This window comes from Nestor notabilis, unplaced genomic scaffold (assembly GCF_000696875.1).
Source record: "Nestor notabilis isolate BGI_N333 unplaced genomic scaffold, ASM69687v1 scaffold15418, whole genome shotgun sequence".
NCBI lineage: Eukaryota > Metazoa > Chordata > Aves > Psittaciformes > Psittacidae > Nestor > Nestor notabilis.
The window spans coordinates 30,817-44,135 of NW_009940798.1; the positions used below are offsets into that span (position 1 = coordinate 30,817).

General features: G+C 35.8%; 1 protein-coding gene across 1 annotated transcript in view; it reads right to left on the reverse strand.

Annotated features, from left to right (window-relative positions):
- Positions 1-13,319, reverse strand: part of LOC104410412 (nesprin-1-like) — a gene marked incomplete at its 3' end in the record, with an annotated part of 123,053 nt that overhangs the window by 29,865 nt on the left and 79,869 nt on the right. Inside the window, exons 17-28 of the mRNA XM_010020561.1 lie at positions 12,109-12,261; positions 11,530-11,673; positions 11,015-11,188; positions 10,364-10,522; positions 8,145-8,309; positions 7,322-7,456; positions 6,269-6,427; positions 5,813-6,021; positions 5,434-5,542; positions 4,096-4,260; positions 2,169-2,336; positions 490-666 (exon numbers count right to left, since the gene is read on the reverse strand). Of these exons, the coding sequence (XP_010018863.1) occupies positions 490-666; positions 2,169-2,336; positions 4,096-4,260; positions 5,434-5,542; positions 5,813-6,021; positions 6,269-6,427; positions 7,322-7,456; positions 8,145-8,309; positions 10,364-10,522; positions 11,015-11,188; positions 11,530-11,673; positions 12,109-12,261 (1,917 nt within the window). The remainder of the gene's footprint in view (positions 1-489; positions 667-2,168; positions 2,337-4,095; positions 4,261-5,433; positions 5,543-5,812; positions 6,022-6,268; positions 6,428-7,321; positions 7,457-8,144; positions 8,310-10,363; positions 10,523-11,014; positions 11,189-11,529; positions 11,674-12,108; positions 12,262-13,319) is intronic.

The following is a 13,319-nucleotide window of genomic DNA, read 5'->3' on the forward strand; positions in this document are numbered from 1 at the left end:
GAAAGAGTTCTGATGACTTTAAATATTTGCTTGGAATAGTGGGCAGCTGGATTACTATTCTGCTTAGAGAAATGTAAAGGATAACTCAGATACAGGTGCAAGGAGCTATAAATTATGATCCCAGTTAAATCAGTGATTAGGTACCCAACCTGGAGCAATCCACTTGATTTCTCTGTGACTTTTTTTTTATTTCTTCTTTAAATTTAGGATGACAGCATGTATCTCACACATTACTTGTGATGATTATACTTGCAGAACATCAGGTATCAATCCAATAGCCTAAGGACTCTCAATTAAAGGGTTATGTCATCTCTAGTAACCAGGGGAGACATCCCGTCTAAAAATTAAGTCACACATATATTATTTAAAATATCTAGTATGGCTGAACAGCTCAGACTTTTAAACACTTGAAAACAAAATACTGTTTCTTTATTAGTTAAGCAGCATCAAGAAGTTTTCATGGAGGTACTGATCATGCAAAGGACCCACCTGCAGTTGCTCTTCACGTTTCTCCATAGTCTGTTGTATGTTCTCCAATGTTCCTTCTAACTTTTGTAAATCCTCTTGCATTGTGCTGGGCAGCCCACCATCAATCTGCAACTGTTTAGCTTGAGAAATCTGTTGTTGCACATCTTGCCTCTTTGCACGGAGTCTCCTTGTCCTTTGCTAAAAAGATTGATTCAACAGGAATTATTAGACTTTTTAGTTTCTTTGGGAAACTGGCATAATGAAACCATTTCTGCTTTTGCAGGGTTAAGCAGTGAGAGGAACAGACAAATTGATGAACTGTGGCAAGTATTCTTGTGAGTCTTGTATACTCATCAAGTACATGCCTTGGGTTCCAAAATGTGTTTACACCTTTTGTGGTATACAAATGGAGAGAAATGGTGACAGTGTGGCCATTCTTCCAAAGCAGTATTTCAGAAAGCGGAAGCCACAACACCTGAGTAACTGCAGCAGTAAGCACAGGTGGATGTATTCCTTACAACTGCCTGGGAGCCTCCAGGTCTGCTCTACACTCTTTGAGGCACAGGTTGTAGCCTCAGATTGACCAAAGCAATGTATCAACCTGCATTAGAGAGCATTAGGGGGATGGCCAAGTTGCATAACTCTTTCCTTGATGCATTTTGCTTTGTAGCACTATCAGAAACTCCTAAGACAACATCACATCTCCTTTCCTAACATGCCTGACTCATTGCCAGCCTTGCTAGATAAGCTCACAGCTCCCTGCTCAACTCTACTCCGGTATCTTCAGGTTCTTGTTGAAGTCTATTTTTACCTTAACAGACTCCATATCAAAGAAGAAGAAGAGTCTGAGAACTCAATGAGAAGTTTACTATTCCTACTATCTGTCATATGGTTGGATAAGGAATGTAGAGTATTTAAAGAACAAATACAAGCCATAACACATACAATAGCTTCTACGAACACCAAAGAGTTTAGATAATACATGGGTAAGACATAGTACTGCTTGGTCAGAGAGTTAGACATGTCTGACCTTACAGAAACAGATGTTAATATAAAACACTTACATAATGCCCAAATATTGGCAGTAAATTATTATTAGCTTTGAGGAGGCCTCAAAGTTAATTTCCCATATTTAACCCTATGATTCTGGCTGTACACAACCTAGATGATTTATTATTACTGTAGACTGTAGACATTTTAATCTATTATCAATGCATAAAAAGCCTCCTGTTCTACAGACTGGAGGCCCATCTGTTACTGCAGCAGCTCTCTATAGGAGGAGGTGAGGCTAAAGGTACACCTTCTCTCTGGCATTTAGAGTTGGGGCCACATAAAAGCTGCTGAAGTAAAGAAATTTCCAAAACCAGGATTGGGACCAATTTACCATGAGCAAATCTGACATGCAAACTTCAGGTAAATCAAGCTTGGTTTCCAGGTGTTCTGTGTCCAAAAAAACAGTGTCAAATAAAAGGATATTCAATAAAAGTTGAAAAACAAGCTCACCTTTGAGAATTAACATTTAAAATATAATCAGTATTTTTTCATTAGAAGAAATCAATACTAGGCCATATGAGACTGTTTTCTTTATAACTATTTCAAGTTTAAACAAAGAGTTATCTTAATGGACATAATAAAATTTTGTAATTACATAAATTCTATCTTGAAAAAAAAATTTATATGGACATTAATATTTGCCTTACCTGATGATGAAGTAGGAGTTGCTGAGCTTGTAATAAACTTTCTGTATCCAAGATCTTTTCAGCCTCTGCTTGGGCTTCTTTAGAATTGCTGATTAACTCTTCAATTGCACTTTTAACTTCTTCTTTGTACTGGACACAGTCTCCAACAGTGCCTACAGTCTTTTCAATCTACAATTACAGATAAGTTTAAGAATTCCATGTTGAAAGGCTCTGTATTTTAAAGGCACATTTAATTTTAGAACATTTAAAAAAAACATAGTAAATTGTCTAAATTCAAACCAATTTTGTCTCTAGCATTCTTGACCCCTTTAACTTTACAGTGAAAGAGTGACTGTAGACATAAAATGTGACCGAGGACATCTTTGTTTTGTTTAGACATACTCCCTATTACAGTGCCATATGGTAAATGGCTGTGACAGCCACATATTAGTGATCACTTAGAAAATACATGCTGTCCTCATCCTTGCAAGCTGACCCAGATTGTGAAACACCTGTGCTACTCAACTCACAAAAAATCTTGTTACCTTTTGGACCTTCTTGAGCAAAACACTGGTGAGTCACAAATATATTTAAATGTCCTGTTACCCTGATTTTATGTACCACACTATGCATGTGGTGGAATATCCAGTTTGCAGAAATTTATGATGAAAAGGTGTATTTATTCAACATATCAGAAAGTTCTTCCCCCCTTGTACGATTCTGCTAACTACTTGTAGCTGATTCTCAGTACAGGCTCTGTTCCTTAGTTCCTGTGTTTTAAGGTTTTAACCAGAAAGTATTCTAGAACTGAGAAACTCCTTTCTTTTTTTCCCCCTTGCTTTCTTTCTTGTCTAGATTCACTTTGGACAGTCATTCAGATCCAAGCCATTCTCTTTCCTGTTATATAAATGTTGACTCTTTACTCTCCAAAAAAGTATTGCTGAACTCTGGAAATACGCAGTGTCAGTCCTTATCTAAACAGTCTCACCCATTTGATTAAGCTGTAAATTTAGCTGTAAAGAATATTCAGACTTCTAAGAATCAGCAATCTTCTACCTATGGTTTAAACTGCCATTTGGATTCAAAACAAGTTTAGATTCTAGCTCTTATCATCTTTTTTTACCTTCATGAACTTGTGTTCCCCTTAGTTCTGACTTAAGAGGAAACAAAAAGCAAAAGTACTTTAACATATAAAAACAACAACAAAAAACACCCCAAAGATTAAAAAAAAGGACAGTATGTGTATCTTAAATTTTTTGCAGTCACCTGGAAATCAGAACATTGATTGCCCCAACTTTCCAAACACAATTTTCAAACCATGGATATTTAGAGAAGTTTCAATAAATACGTGGAAATTTTATACATTTGGAACACCTACAAGCCTCCACAAGAACTGACATTAACAATGGAATTTGAAATCTGAAGTCTTTCTCTATCCTGATCTCCTTTATCCTCATTATCATTCAGACCTCAGAAAATGGCAGCCTTTTCCTGCAAATTCAATGCATGATAGACATCCTTAATGAATTGAAACTACCTCACAGTAGTTCCTTTATTAATTCAGCATAAAAGATACATAAATGAAGATAAAAGTTAAATTCTATATCCACTAGCTGATGTACATGATAGTTTTGCCAATGTTCAGTATGAGCTCATTTTAGACAATTACTTTTTGCCTCTAAAAATACTGATATGTTGATTCCATAAACATTTACTATGATGCTTTCCAATCCTACGAAGGCAAAAGCTCCATTATAATAACATCAGTATTTTTTCCCTGCTACTCTCAAGGCTTTGCTACCCAGGGAGTACAAACGAGTTTTTCATTGTTGAATCCTTGCAGTTTAATTAAAATACCACAGTGGGGAACTTGTGCCTGTGAAGCCATGATTGATGTCATTTCATGTGACACTGTAAATGGAGAGTTTTTGTGTTCCTCATACTGTACCTCAGCCAGCAAATCTAGGAGTCCCTTGAAGTCACTGGAAAGTTTACAAAGCTCATCCTCTGTCTCTTTGGCCTCCAAATCAGGACACACTGTGGTCAAAACAGCAAGTCTAGATTTCAGGCAGCTGTGATTTTCTACTTGCTTCTTAATATGCTTCCGAATTTCCTATGAAGGAATCAAAAGGTATTTTCTTCAAATAAACAAAATACACTAAAAAGTGGCATTCATAGTATTGGTTCAAAGATTAGTAGTGTAAGCATACTACCATATTTTTCTATTTGGATACCCTATCTGATTCGTTTCCAGTCAAAGGCTGTATTTTTGCATTTGGTCCACAGGCTTCACTTCACTACTACTTTTTACACTATTCTTTAATAGGTAGTAGTAGTAGAGCCTTTTTTCCCTAAAAAGTAATATTTTTTCTATAGATAGATGGTGGATACCATGTATGTAAATTTGACCAAATTTCTCAGTTACCATTTAAATCTTAAATGCTGACATCCCCAGACACAAAATTTCATGTGGTAGGTTTTGTGTGTATGTTTTTCCCTATCTAAATAGCTCTTTCTCCCCCTCTTTTCACTCAGTAGTTCATTTATATTTTTGTGCCAGTGCTGACGAGAAGTTGCCAGCAGTGAAACTGCATGAGTAAATCAGAGTTTCTGAAACAGAAGTATGTTTCTTTGCACAGTTAACCTGTTAATTTTCACGCAGTCTCCTACAGTATGTGACATTCCTATTTCTGCTTTTAGTATGTGAAATAAAAAAAGAAAGAAGGGCTAAGATAGGCTCCAAATGACACAATCTGTTATTGCCTAAAACTAATTTAACCAAACAACTCAACTGTTCTATCATTTCTGTTACCAGTTACCAATGTAACAGAGAATGGTAAAATATATGGAGTATCTTTGCCTCCCCTGTTATACTATTGTAGAAGAGAATTTTTATTATAGAAGATTTCCATAAGTGTAAGACAGTAACTCCATCCTTCAAAAACCTCCAGTCTGAAAATTTTGGCTTTTCTTTGCACAGCACTTTCAACTGTATGTGCAGCAGGATGAGAGGCAGGTATTTATTCTATCTGCTTCTATATTTTGGATGTTCTGAATACACAGGTTAAGGGACCTTCCATTATCCAAATTATTAAAAGTAGGAACTTATGCCACACTTTATTGCAATGTGGAACATTCTCCTGGAAATGTTTTTAAGAATACCACAAATCAGCAGAGCTACTATGGTCTCCACAGTAGAACAATTGCAATACTTCAGAATACAGTTTTATCTGGAGTCCCAATAGCAACGACCATAGATTTGTTAGAATATAAACCAAGGGCTCACCCCCACAGATGCTTTACATTGCTTGTATTTGGCAGTATCATTGACACTTTCCTTGATCTTCTTTAGCTCTCTTTCTGTTGATGAAATCCAATTTGCCAATTCAGAAAATCTGAAATAAAACATCGCATAATGCAGAACAAGGAAAAAAGACAAAAAATGCACCACCAAATGGTAACCTTCTAAGTTTAAGCAAAAAAAAAAAAAAAAAATCCTCTCAAAACCCCACTATGATTTGTGGAATTACTACAGGAATTAGTTTTCCATTTGAAGCTGACAACACAGTATTATCATTCTTTACGTGGTACTGATCTATGATGACATTTAGATGAGTGACCACTCATAAGGCTCTACAAGACCCAGTTAGCAATTGAGCTGAAACCTTTTCTTATAGCCCTTCCAGGTGTCCGAGTGCTCTGTTAGCTTTACATATGTGCTGTCTATCTGGGATTTGAGCTCCTTCAGGATTCGTTGGCTGCTTTCCAATGTAGCCCTCACTGGATCAGTAACTGGCAGTTTTTGGCACAGTTCTTCAATCCGTTGTAGCCTTTTCTCACACAGATGGTAACGTCCCTTGTCACTGAAGAATAACTGACCAGAGACAAAGCAGAAAATACAATAAAGATATTAACTGGCAGAAATCACAAAGCATATCTAGATATTTGTTACAAATTGTACTAACGCCCAAATTACAATTTTTGTTAAAGGCCCCAAGTATTGATATGATTTAGTTCTGCACAGAGTTTTTGATGGATTACAAGTTGGTGAGACCCTCTGTTTATTATTAACATTGAAATGTATTTCTGTAAATGCCCACGTGGTGGCATATAAATCGCACCATGTGTTCCTCGATCATCCTTTCATTGCCTTCTCTTGACAACACCTTGTTCTGTCGAGCTAATTCAACTCTGCACTCCTCCACTGTGACAAGGAACTTGCTTTTCTGTGCTTCAATCTTCAAGTGGATCAAATGATATGGGGCTTCTGTTTGAAGATCCTATGCACCCACATCGGCAATAAACAAACACAGAGATAAAACATTACTCCTATTATTTCAGTGTGATGTTACTACAAATAAATTATCTAAAAACTCCTAATAAAGAAAATAAACACATATGCATGGACAGATGGGAGGTTCTCTGTATTCATTTAAGTAAATAAAGCAACTCTGATACCAATATCTCTGAGGTATAAGTTTCTGGGACCAGAATAGGTATGCATATTACAGAGACATTTTGATTCTTGGCAAGACATACCAGATCTTTCCTGTATAAAATAATAAAGCAAACAATAATAGTGAAACTATATTCACAACTGCTTCCAGAGGTTCCTGTTTGTATGATAGTGAGAAAACACTTATCCATCACATTGGCTTTGACCTGCAACATGCTATAGCAGGCAAAAAAATCCATAGTATATGGGCAGTGTTTGTTCAGTTATTAGTCTTTGGCTGAAGACACAATTTAAACCAGTAGCCTGAATTCTTACAGATTTATTTTATTAAGGTTGAGAAAGTAACTGAAATCATCCAACACCAGCATAAAGTAAAGAAAAGCTAGGACCTATTTTTTCTCAACAAATGTTCTTAACACACGTGTCATTATGGCTGTATGTAGGGGAAGAAATTAAAGTTTCATAATTAATTCATATTTCTCACTTTTGACCACTTTACTTAACAGGGCTTTTTCAAGAGGATATTTTTAGGTGTAACTGTTTCTAATGTTGTAAAATGCTGTTGGTTTGGGGTTTTTTTTCTTCCTAATTGCACAGGAAGGTAAATAATACGAAACATATTTTATTTTATCTTGTTTTTTTCAAAATATAGGTCATGCAGAAACATTCCAAAGTTAGTAATTAGAATTTTAAGAGATTTCCATTCAATGTCACTGACCTTCCACTGCCTATGGAGTTTTCTCACAGCTTCCTGCAGGTTGTGCTGCTCTTGTTCTGGGAGGATGTCAGTAAGTTCATCGCATGCTTTCAGAAAGGCATTTAGGACCCTCTGATCCAACTGGTTGAAGAATTCCTGAAGTTGAGGTGGGAACAGGGAAGGTGAGAAGATGAAGCTGGTTACTGATATGATAACTTGCCAAAATGAAGTTCCCTAATACACTCTGTTACTTCTGTTAACACTCTTACTTCTGCTACACTGAAGAACTGAACTTTGAGCTAGGAAAGGACTATTTCTAGCTATTTAAAGTCCAGCAAATAACTTATTCTCAGCCAGTACACTGAGATGGTATTTTAACAAGAATACATTTTAAAGCTACATGCATAAGTAACGGTTATAATACAGACACAGATATTGATCAGGGAAAAAACAAATAACAAAAACAAACAAACAAACAGAAAAAACACACACACACACACAAAAAACCCAAAAAACCAACCAACCAACCAACCAAACAAAACAAAACAAAACAAAAAGAAAGGCAGTGGATGCATGAGACTGGCAGAAGTTAGTGTCCTCACTCCCAATGGCTCTACTTGCAAAACTGATCTAGGGACTCTTCACCTTCTGGTTTCTTACATTCACGAATAAAAGGGATAACTTTTTTTCCTCTTTGGTTTTCAATCTCATTGTTAGTTTGACCTGACCTGTGTAACTTCTAAATGTGAAAGAAATCCACATCAATTTTAAAACTAAGTAGGCTTTTCACTTGTATGTCATGCATTCAGAGATTTCCATAAGGAAGGTCAGAGAATTTACTCACGCTATGTTTTCTGAGAAGTTCTTCAGGATTTCCTTTTTCTTTCAAGTAACAATTGGCAATTTGTATTACTTTTTCCAGTTCTGCTCTAGATTCCTCAAATTTCTTCATCAAACGGCTGTTTGCTTCTATGTTTTTTCTCCAGTCACCAGCTTTTCTGACCATATTCTGAGTTATAAGCAAAGAAAATGAGCTGGCACTTTCACATTGATCTTTATTTCTCATTTGTCATGATCTGACACAAAATGCATGCCATTGGTGTCACCGCTTCAAATATATGCCACAAGTGCTTCTTATTTTCATGATCCCATTTTCCCCATATTTAATACTTATACTAAGGCTTGTGCTAATGCCATCCTTCATTCAACTGAAAATGGGTAGCTATCTAATACAGATGGCTCTGAAACCTTCAGAATGCCTCTGCCATTTGGCTGGGGTTTTGAAAGCCTACTTTCAAATTTAAAGCACCTGCTATAGCTAAAAGCTTGCCATTCAATTTTTCATAGTAGGAGACTACCTCCTCCTCCATGAATCTACACGAAGGTGGTTTGACCTATGGATTCAAACAGTGCCATGCTGCAGGTCTTTTGTCCTGGGGGAGGCTTGTACAATTATCACACTAGTAGGCCAGGTAAGAAGCCAGGCAGAAAGCCACTTAGAAGACAGCAAATTTTGTGGCTAAGCCGCTACTTTGAAACACTTGTTTTGCAACCTTAGTTACAGCTTTTCATTCCTGGAGGTATTCAAGACCAGGTTGAACAGAGCCTTGGGTGACATGGTCTAGTGTGAGGCATCCCTGCCCATGGCAGGGGGGTTGGAACTAGATGATCTTAAGGTCCTTTCCAACCCAAATCATTCCATGATTCTGCTTCATAGTCTGTCCCAGTGAACTGAATTATCCAGTGGTTATAATTCCATAAACAAATAAAAAAATTAACTAGGAGAAATGAACAGTTCACCAGTTCAAATGCAGAGAGGTAATTCCAGCACTGCTTACTAACAACACACTTTGCCATCCTCACTGATTACAAACCCCAGTGTAAGGAATTGTAATGATTTTACCCAATGAGCTAATCAAATTTGTAGTTCTCAATTTACACATGTTCCTACACCTTTTTAAAGTTTCCTGATAAAATTTTGTGTATAATAGTAGAATGATACAGGAGTGTATTCATTGCATGAGAAAATGCTTGTTTCCAGATCCATAAATATTTTAACTCTGGTTATGCCACATTTTATATGGTTATGCCATGTTTTATAGGCTTATTTTCTAAGACAAAAAGAGATAAATCACCATCCCTCTTCATAAAAACAGAATTCTTATTGTTTAACATGGCAAAATTACCGATCTGCTTCTGTTATTGTAAGCTAAACTTAAACATTTTCTAAACTGTAAGTAACTGTAAAATTCCACTGATCTTTAAGTACAACCCAGAAAACACAGTAGAAATTTTGAAATCCACCTTTTAGAGACACCTCTTTACTGATAGGTGATTTTCTGTAACTTAAAATTCAGTTTAGACAGCTTTATATGGAACAATAATTGCCTGAAACAAATCTAATAGAACCCAACATCTAGAGATCTCACTCCAAGATAATAGTTAATTTTATTTTAGAATCAGGCTAGACTGGGGGTGAATAGCCCTGAAAATATCATGATGGCTAGTAACAACACAGAGCTCTACAGGTAAGCAGGATTATAGCCCAAATTACACATCTTTTCATTAACAAATGTAAGTAAGTATTGCAACTTTCTATATTCACAATCCACTGCATTTTCAGAGGAAATACAAAGCCCAGCAATAGTAGTATTTGCAAAAGTTTCCATTTTCCATGCTTTGTGTGAAAGACGAATTATGGGAATATAAGAGCAAATAATTAGTCAAGATAACAAAGTCAAGAGAAACAAACACTAGTGCAGCCTTAACAGGTAGATTTCAGGTTCCTTGTTACAAAGGAGCCCGAGATGTGTGAAAATTCTTCTTAAATCCTGGGTTCCTCTGAGGCAGGTGCACCTCTAAATAACTGCATAGAGAACATGACCATCAGTCCCCTGACCATTACTACCTAATGCAGACAAATCCTTAATTAATAACTTAATACCAGAGGGAAGAGCTCTCTTTGACAGTAGCTACAGTGTGATGAAATGGAGATACAGTAGGATGGATCAACTGCATATGAAGAAGCTCTCAAAAATATGCACCAAGGTATGGCATAATTACCTGAAAAGTAATCTGAACTTGTGTAACTTTCTTCTGAAATGTTGTCTGATGGAAATGCTGTAACAATTCACTTGAAGCCACACACTGCAGGATACTCTGACTATTTCGCTCAATCAGGGACAAATCCTTCTTGCAGTTTTCTTGATAAGCTACCAAATCCTGAAAGAAAGAAAAAAAAAAAACCAAACATATATCCACCCTGGCCAGGAACAAAGGAGAGAAAAAAATAGCAAAATAACAGGAACATATTTTTTGACAAGAACAAAAGGGACAAGCTCAAAGCACCACAACAAATAGACTACACAAAATATTACATGGAAGAACACAGTCCACACAATTTTCTCCTTATGCAGAGTCCTGTACCCAAATAGAGCTCTAGCTATCTATGAAAAAAGACACAGACATGTATCCAAACCTTTCAGGTAGTTTTGTTTTCAACAAATTAACCTTTCATGTCAGCCATTGGAATTTTGATTACACTACAGATAGGCTATGCTTGTTGTCTGACTATGAAGTAACATTTACTCAGGTAAATAATTTTACCTGAGCAAATTGCTATTTTGCTATTTGCTATACCAAAGCAAATTGCTAGAAAGCAAACTGTAAATACTCAGAGGCAGCAGATCTTTGTGAAACATTTTTGAAACTTACTTGTGCTTTTTGCTTAAGAACAGTTGTAGGTTGTGCTTCAGGATCCACAATAGAAATTATTTCATTGACTTTTTCAAGAGATTCATAAAAATGTGTAATTTGTTTCTCCAGTTCTTCCAGTGGAGACAGCAGATGCTGGCATTCATACAGTAGGGCACAGGAATACTCCTTAACCTTTTGGCCATTTTAAAGAAAAAATAATTATTAAAAAAGTTGAAAATTTCAATAAATAGCAACTTCCTCTTCATGTGGGTTTATATAGTCACTACCTGCCTCTTTTAAGATAGATTGATCCTGATCAGGTATTACTTCCTAATTAAAAGAGTATTAAATTTAAGGATGGTAGTCTTAAAGAAGTAACATGTTCTCCACCCTGAATCTATTGTTCCTATAACCTATTGTTAGTATAACTATGTATTTGCCCAAATGCATATATGTGAGCATTTACGTAGTAAATTAACTATTTACTAATTCAACAGTCAACAACATATGTAATAGAAAAAGTACTCTGCAACCTTGCTCAGCTGCTCTTTGATCCTTGTCAAAGTTCCCAGCATGTCATTCGCTTCCTCTTGGGAAACTTCTTTTGTAACAAGTTGCACTGTTCTTGTAACCATTTTGTACTGAGCTTCCATTGCAGGCAGTTTCTGCTTAATATTCTGAAACAAATGTTTCAAAAAGTATTTCAACAACAGCATTTATGCATTCAGGGGAGATACAAGTCTGTTCTCAAGAGACAAAAAGATATATATTCCAATTATTGCTAGTCTTCATAGCTATTTTTAGTGAACACTGGGTCACAGTTCAAATGGACGAAAACTGTGTCAAAGGGTGTCATCAGCTCACCTGAAAGGACTTGCAGCTACGCATTAAAAAACATCCAGTGGGACAGTGTTGTGGAAATGTGCCTAGAAATGTCACTCATAGAATACAATGATTTATATTAGCTGTAGCAGAAATGATGCAAAAAAAGCACCACTGCTAAAAAAATTAAATAAAAATAATGGAAATGTATACTAAAATAATTTTACGCTATCAGACAGTTACAAGGTTTTCTCCTTTTAAGGAGAAAGGAATGGAAAGGAGATACGTACTTCTAGATCTTGTGCAAACGTTTTGACATCAAGGAAGGACACTTCTACAGGGACTGAAAATTTTCTATTGCTTCCATCAATAAAAGCTGTCAAATGGGTAACACCATCCAAGTATTCCTTCTTCATTTTGTCCAGTTCATCTGCTCGAGCATACTAAGAAAATGTAAAGTAAAAAGTAAAATGAGAATGCCAGACTCTCACTTGTTCCTAACCTAGAATTAACAACTCAATTAATTTCTCATTGTCTACAGTATCAATTTTGAAAATTCAGCAAAGAGAATACAATACAAAATGCTTAGAAAAGCTGAAGGATAAGGGAAATTTCAGTAAAGGATTGCTGGCTGGAGGAAAGGGAAACACGGGTCTTGGAAAGTTGAAAGAACTGTATGACAGAAATGGTAAAAAGACAGTGAGAAAACTGTATATCCAGCACATGAAAGAAGCTGTGTAAGTAGAGGAAGAGACATTTACATCCTGGACATTGCTGATTCCACAGTGAATCACTCTATCATCAGCAAATAAAGCTTGAGAATATTCTAGACAACTGTTTGGAAAAGTTACAAAAAAAAAAAAAAAATGGGCACCCATTTTTTGCTTTTCCATTTAAGTTAACAGTAATGGAGATAATCATGCCAATAAAGAAAATAGATTCAGCATCTTTGAATGTTTCAAAATCTGATATTTAGAATCACTGGAAGAGGAAAATATTGTTAGATGTATATTGACTACAGCAAAGATATTTTATAGTGTTTCTATGAGGTGTGAAATACTTCTGTGTAATGTAGCTCACATCTTCTCTTTGCTTTTTAAAAAGCAAATAGAGAAACAACTCTTTTCCAATCTATTGAATCTCTTCCATGAAATAAAAGGTATTTTTTTTTTTCATTATCAGTGCATCTGTATACACAAGATAAAAGCAATGTCTGACGGATTTGGCAAAAACATTTAGTTAATTAACTTGCATTGTACCTGCTTGTGGTCACAGTACAATAATTGAATGCAATGGTCATTAAAGAGTGGTAAAAATATTCGCTTTCACCATTTTCACTGTTTAGGTTTATAGAGCTCTTATGATAACAATAAACCCAATCATTTTCTTTGAAGAACAGTAAAGGATATGCATAAATAATATTGACTGTATCAAGGCAGGAGACTATCAGGAAAAACTACTGCTTATACTAGCTGAAAATGTCCAAAAATAAAAATAAAAA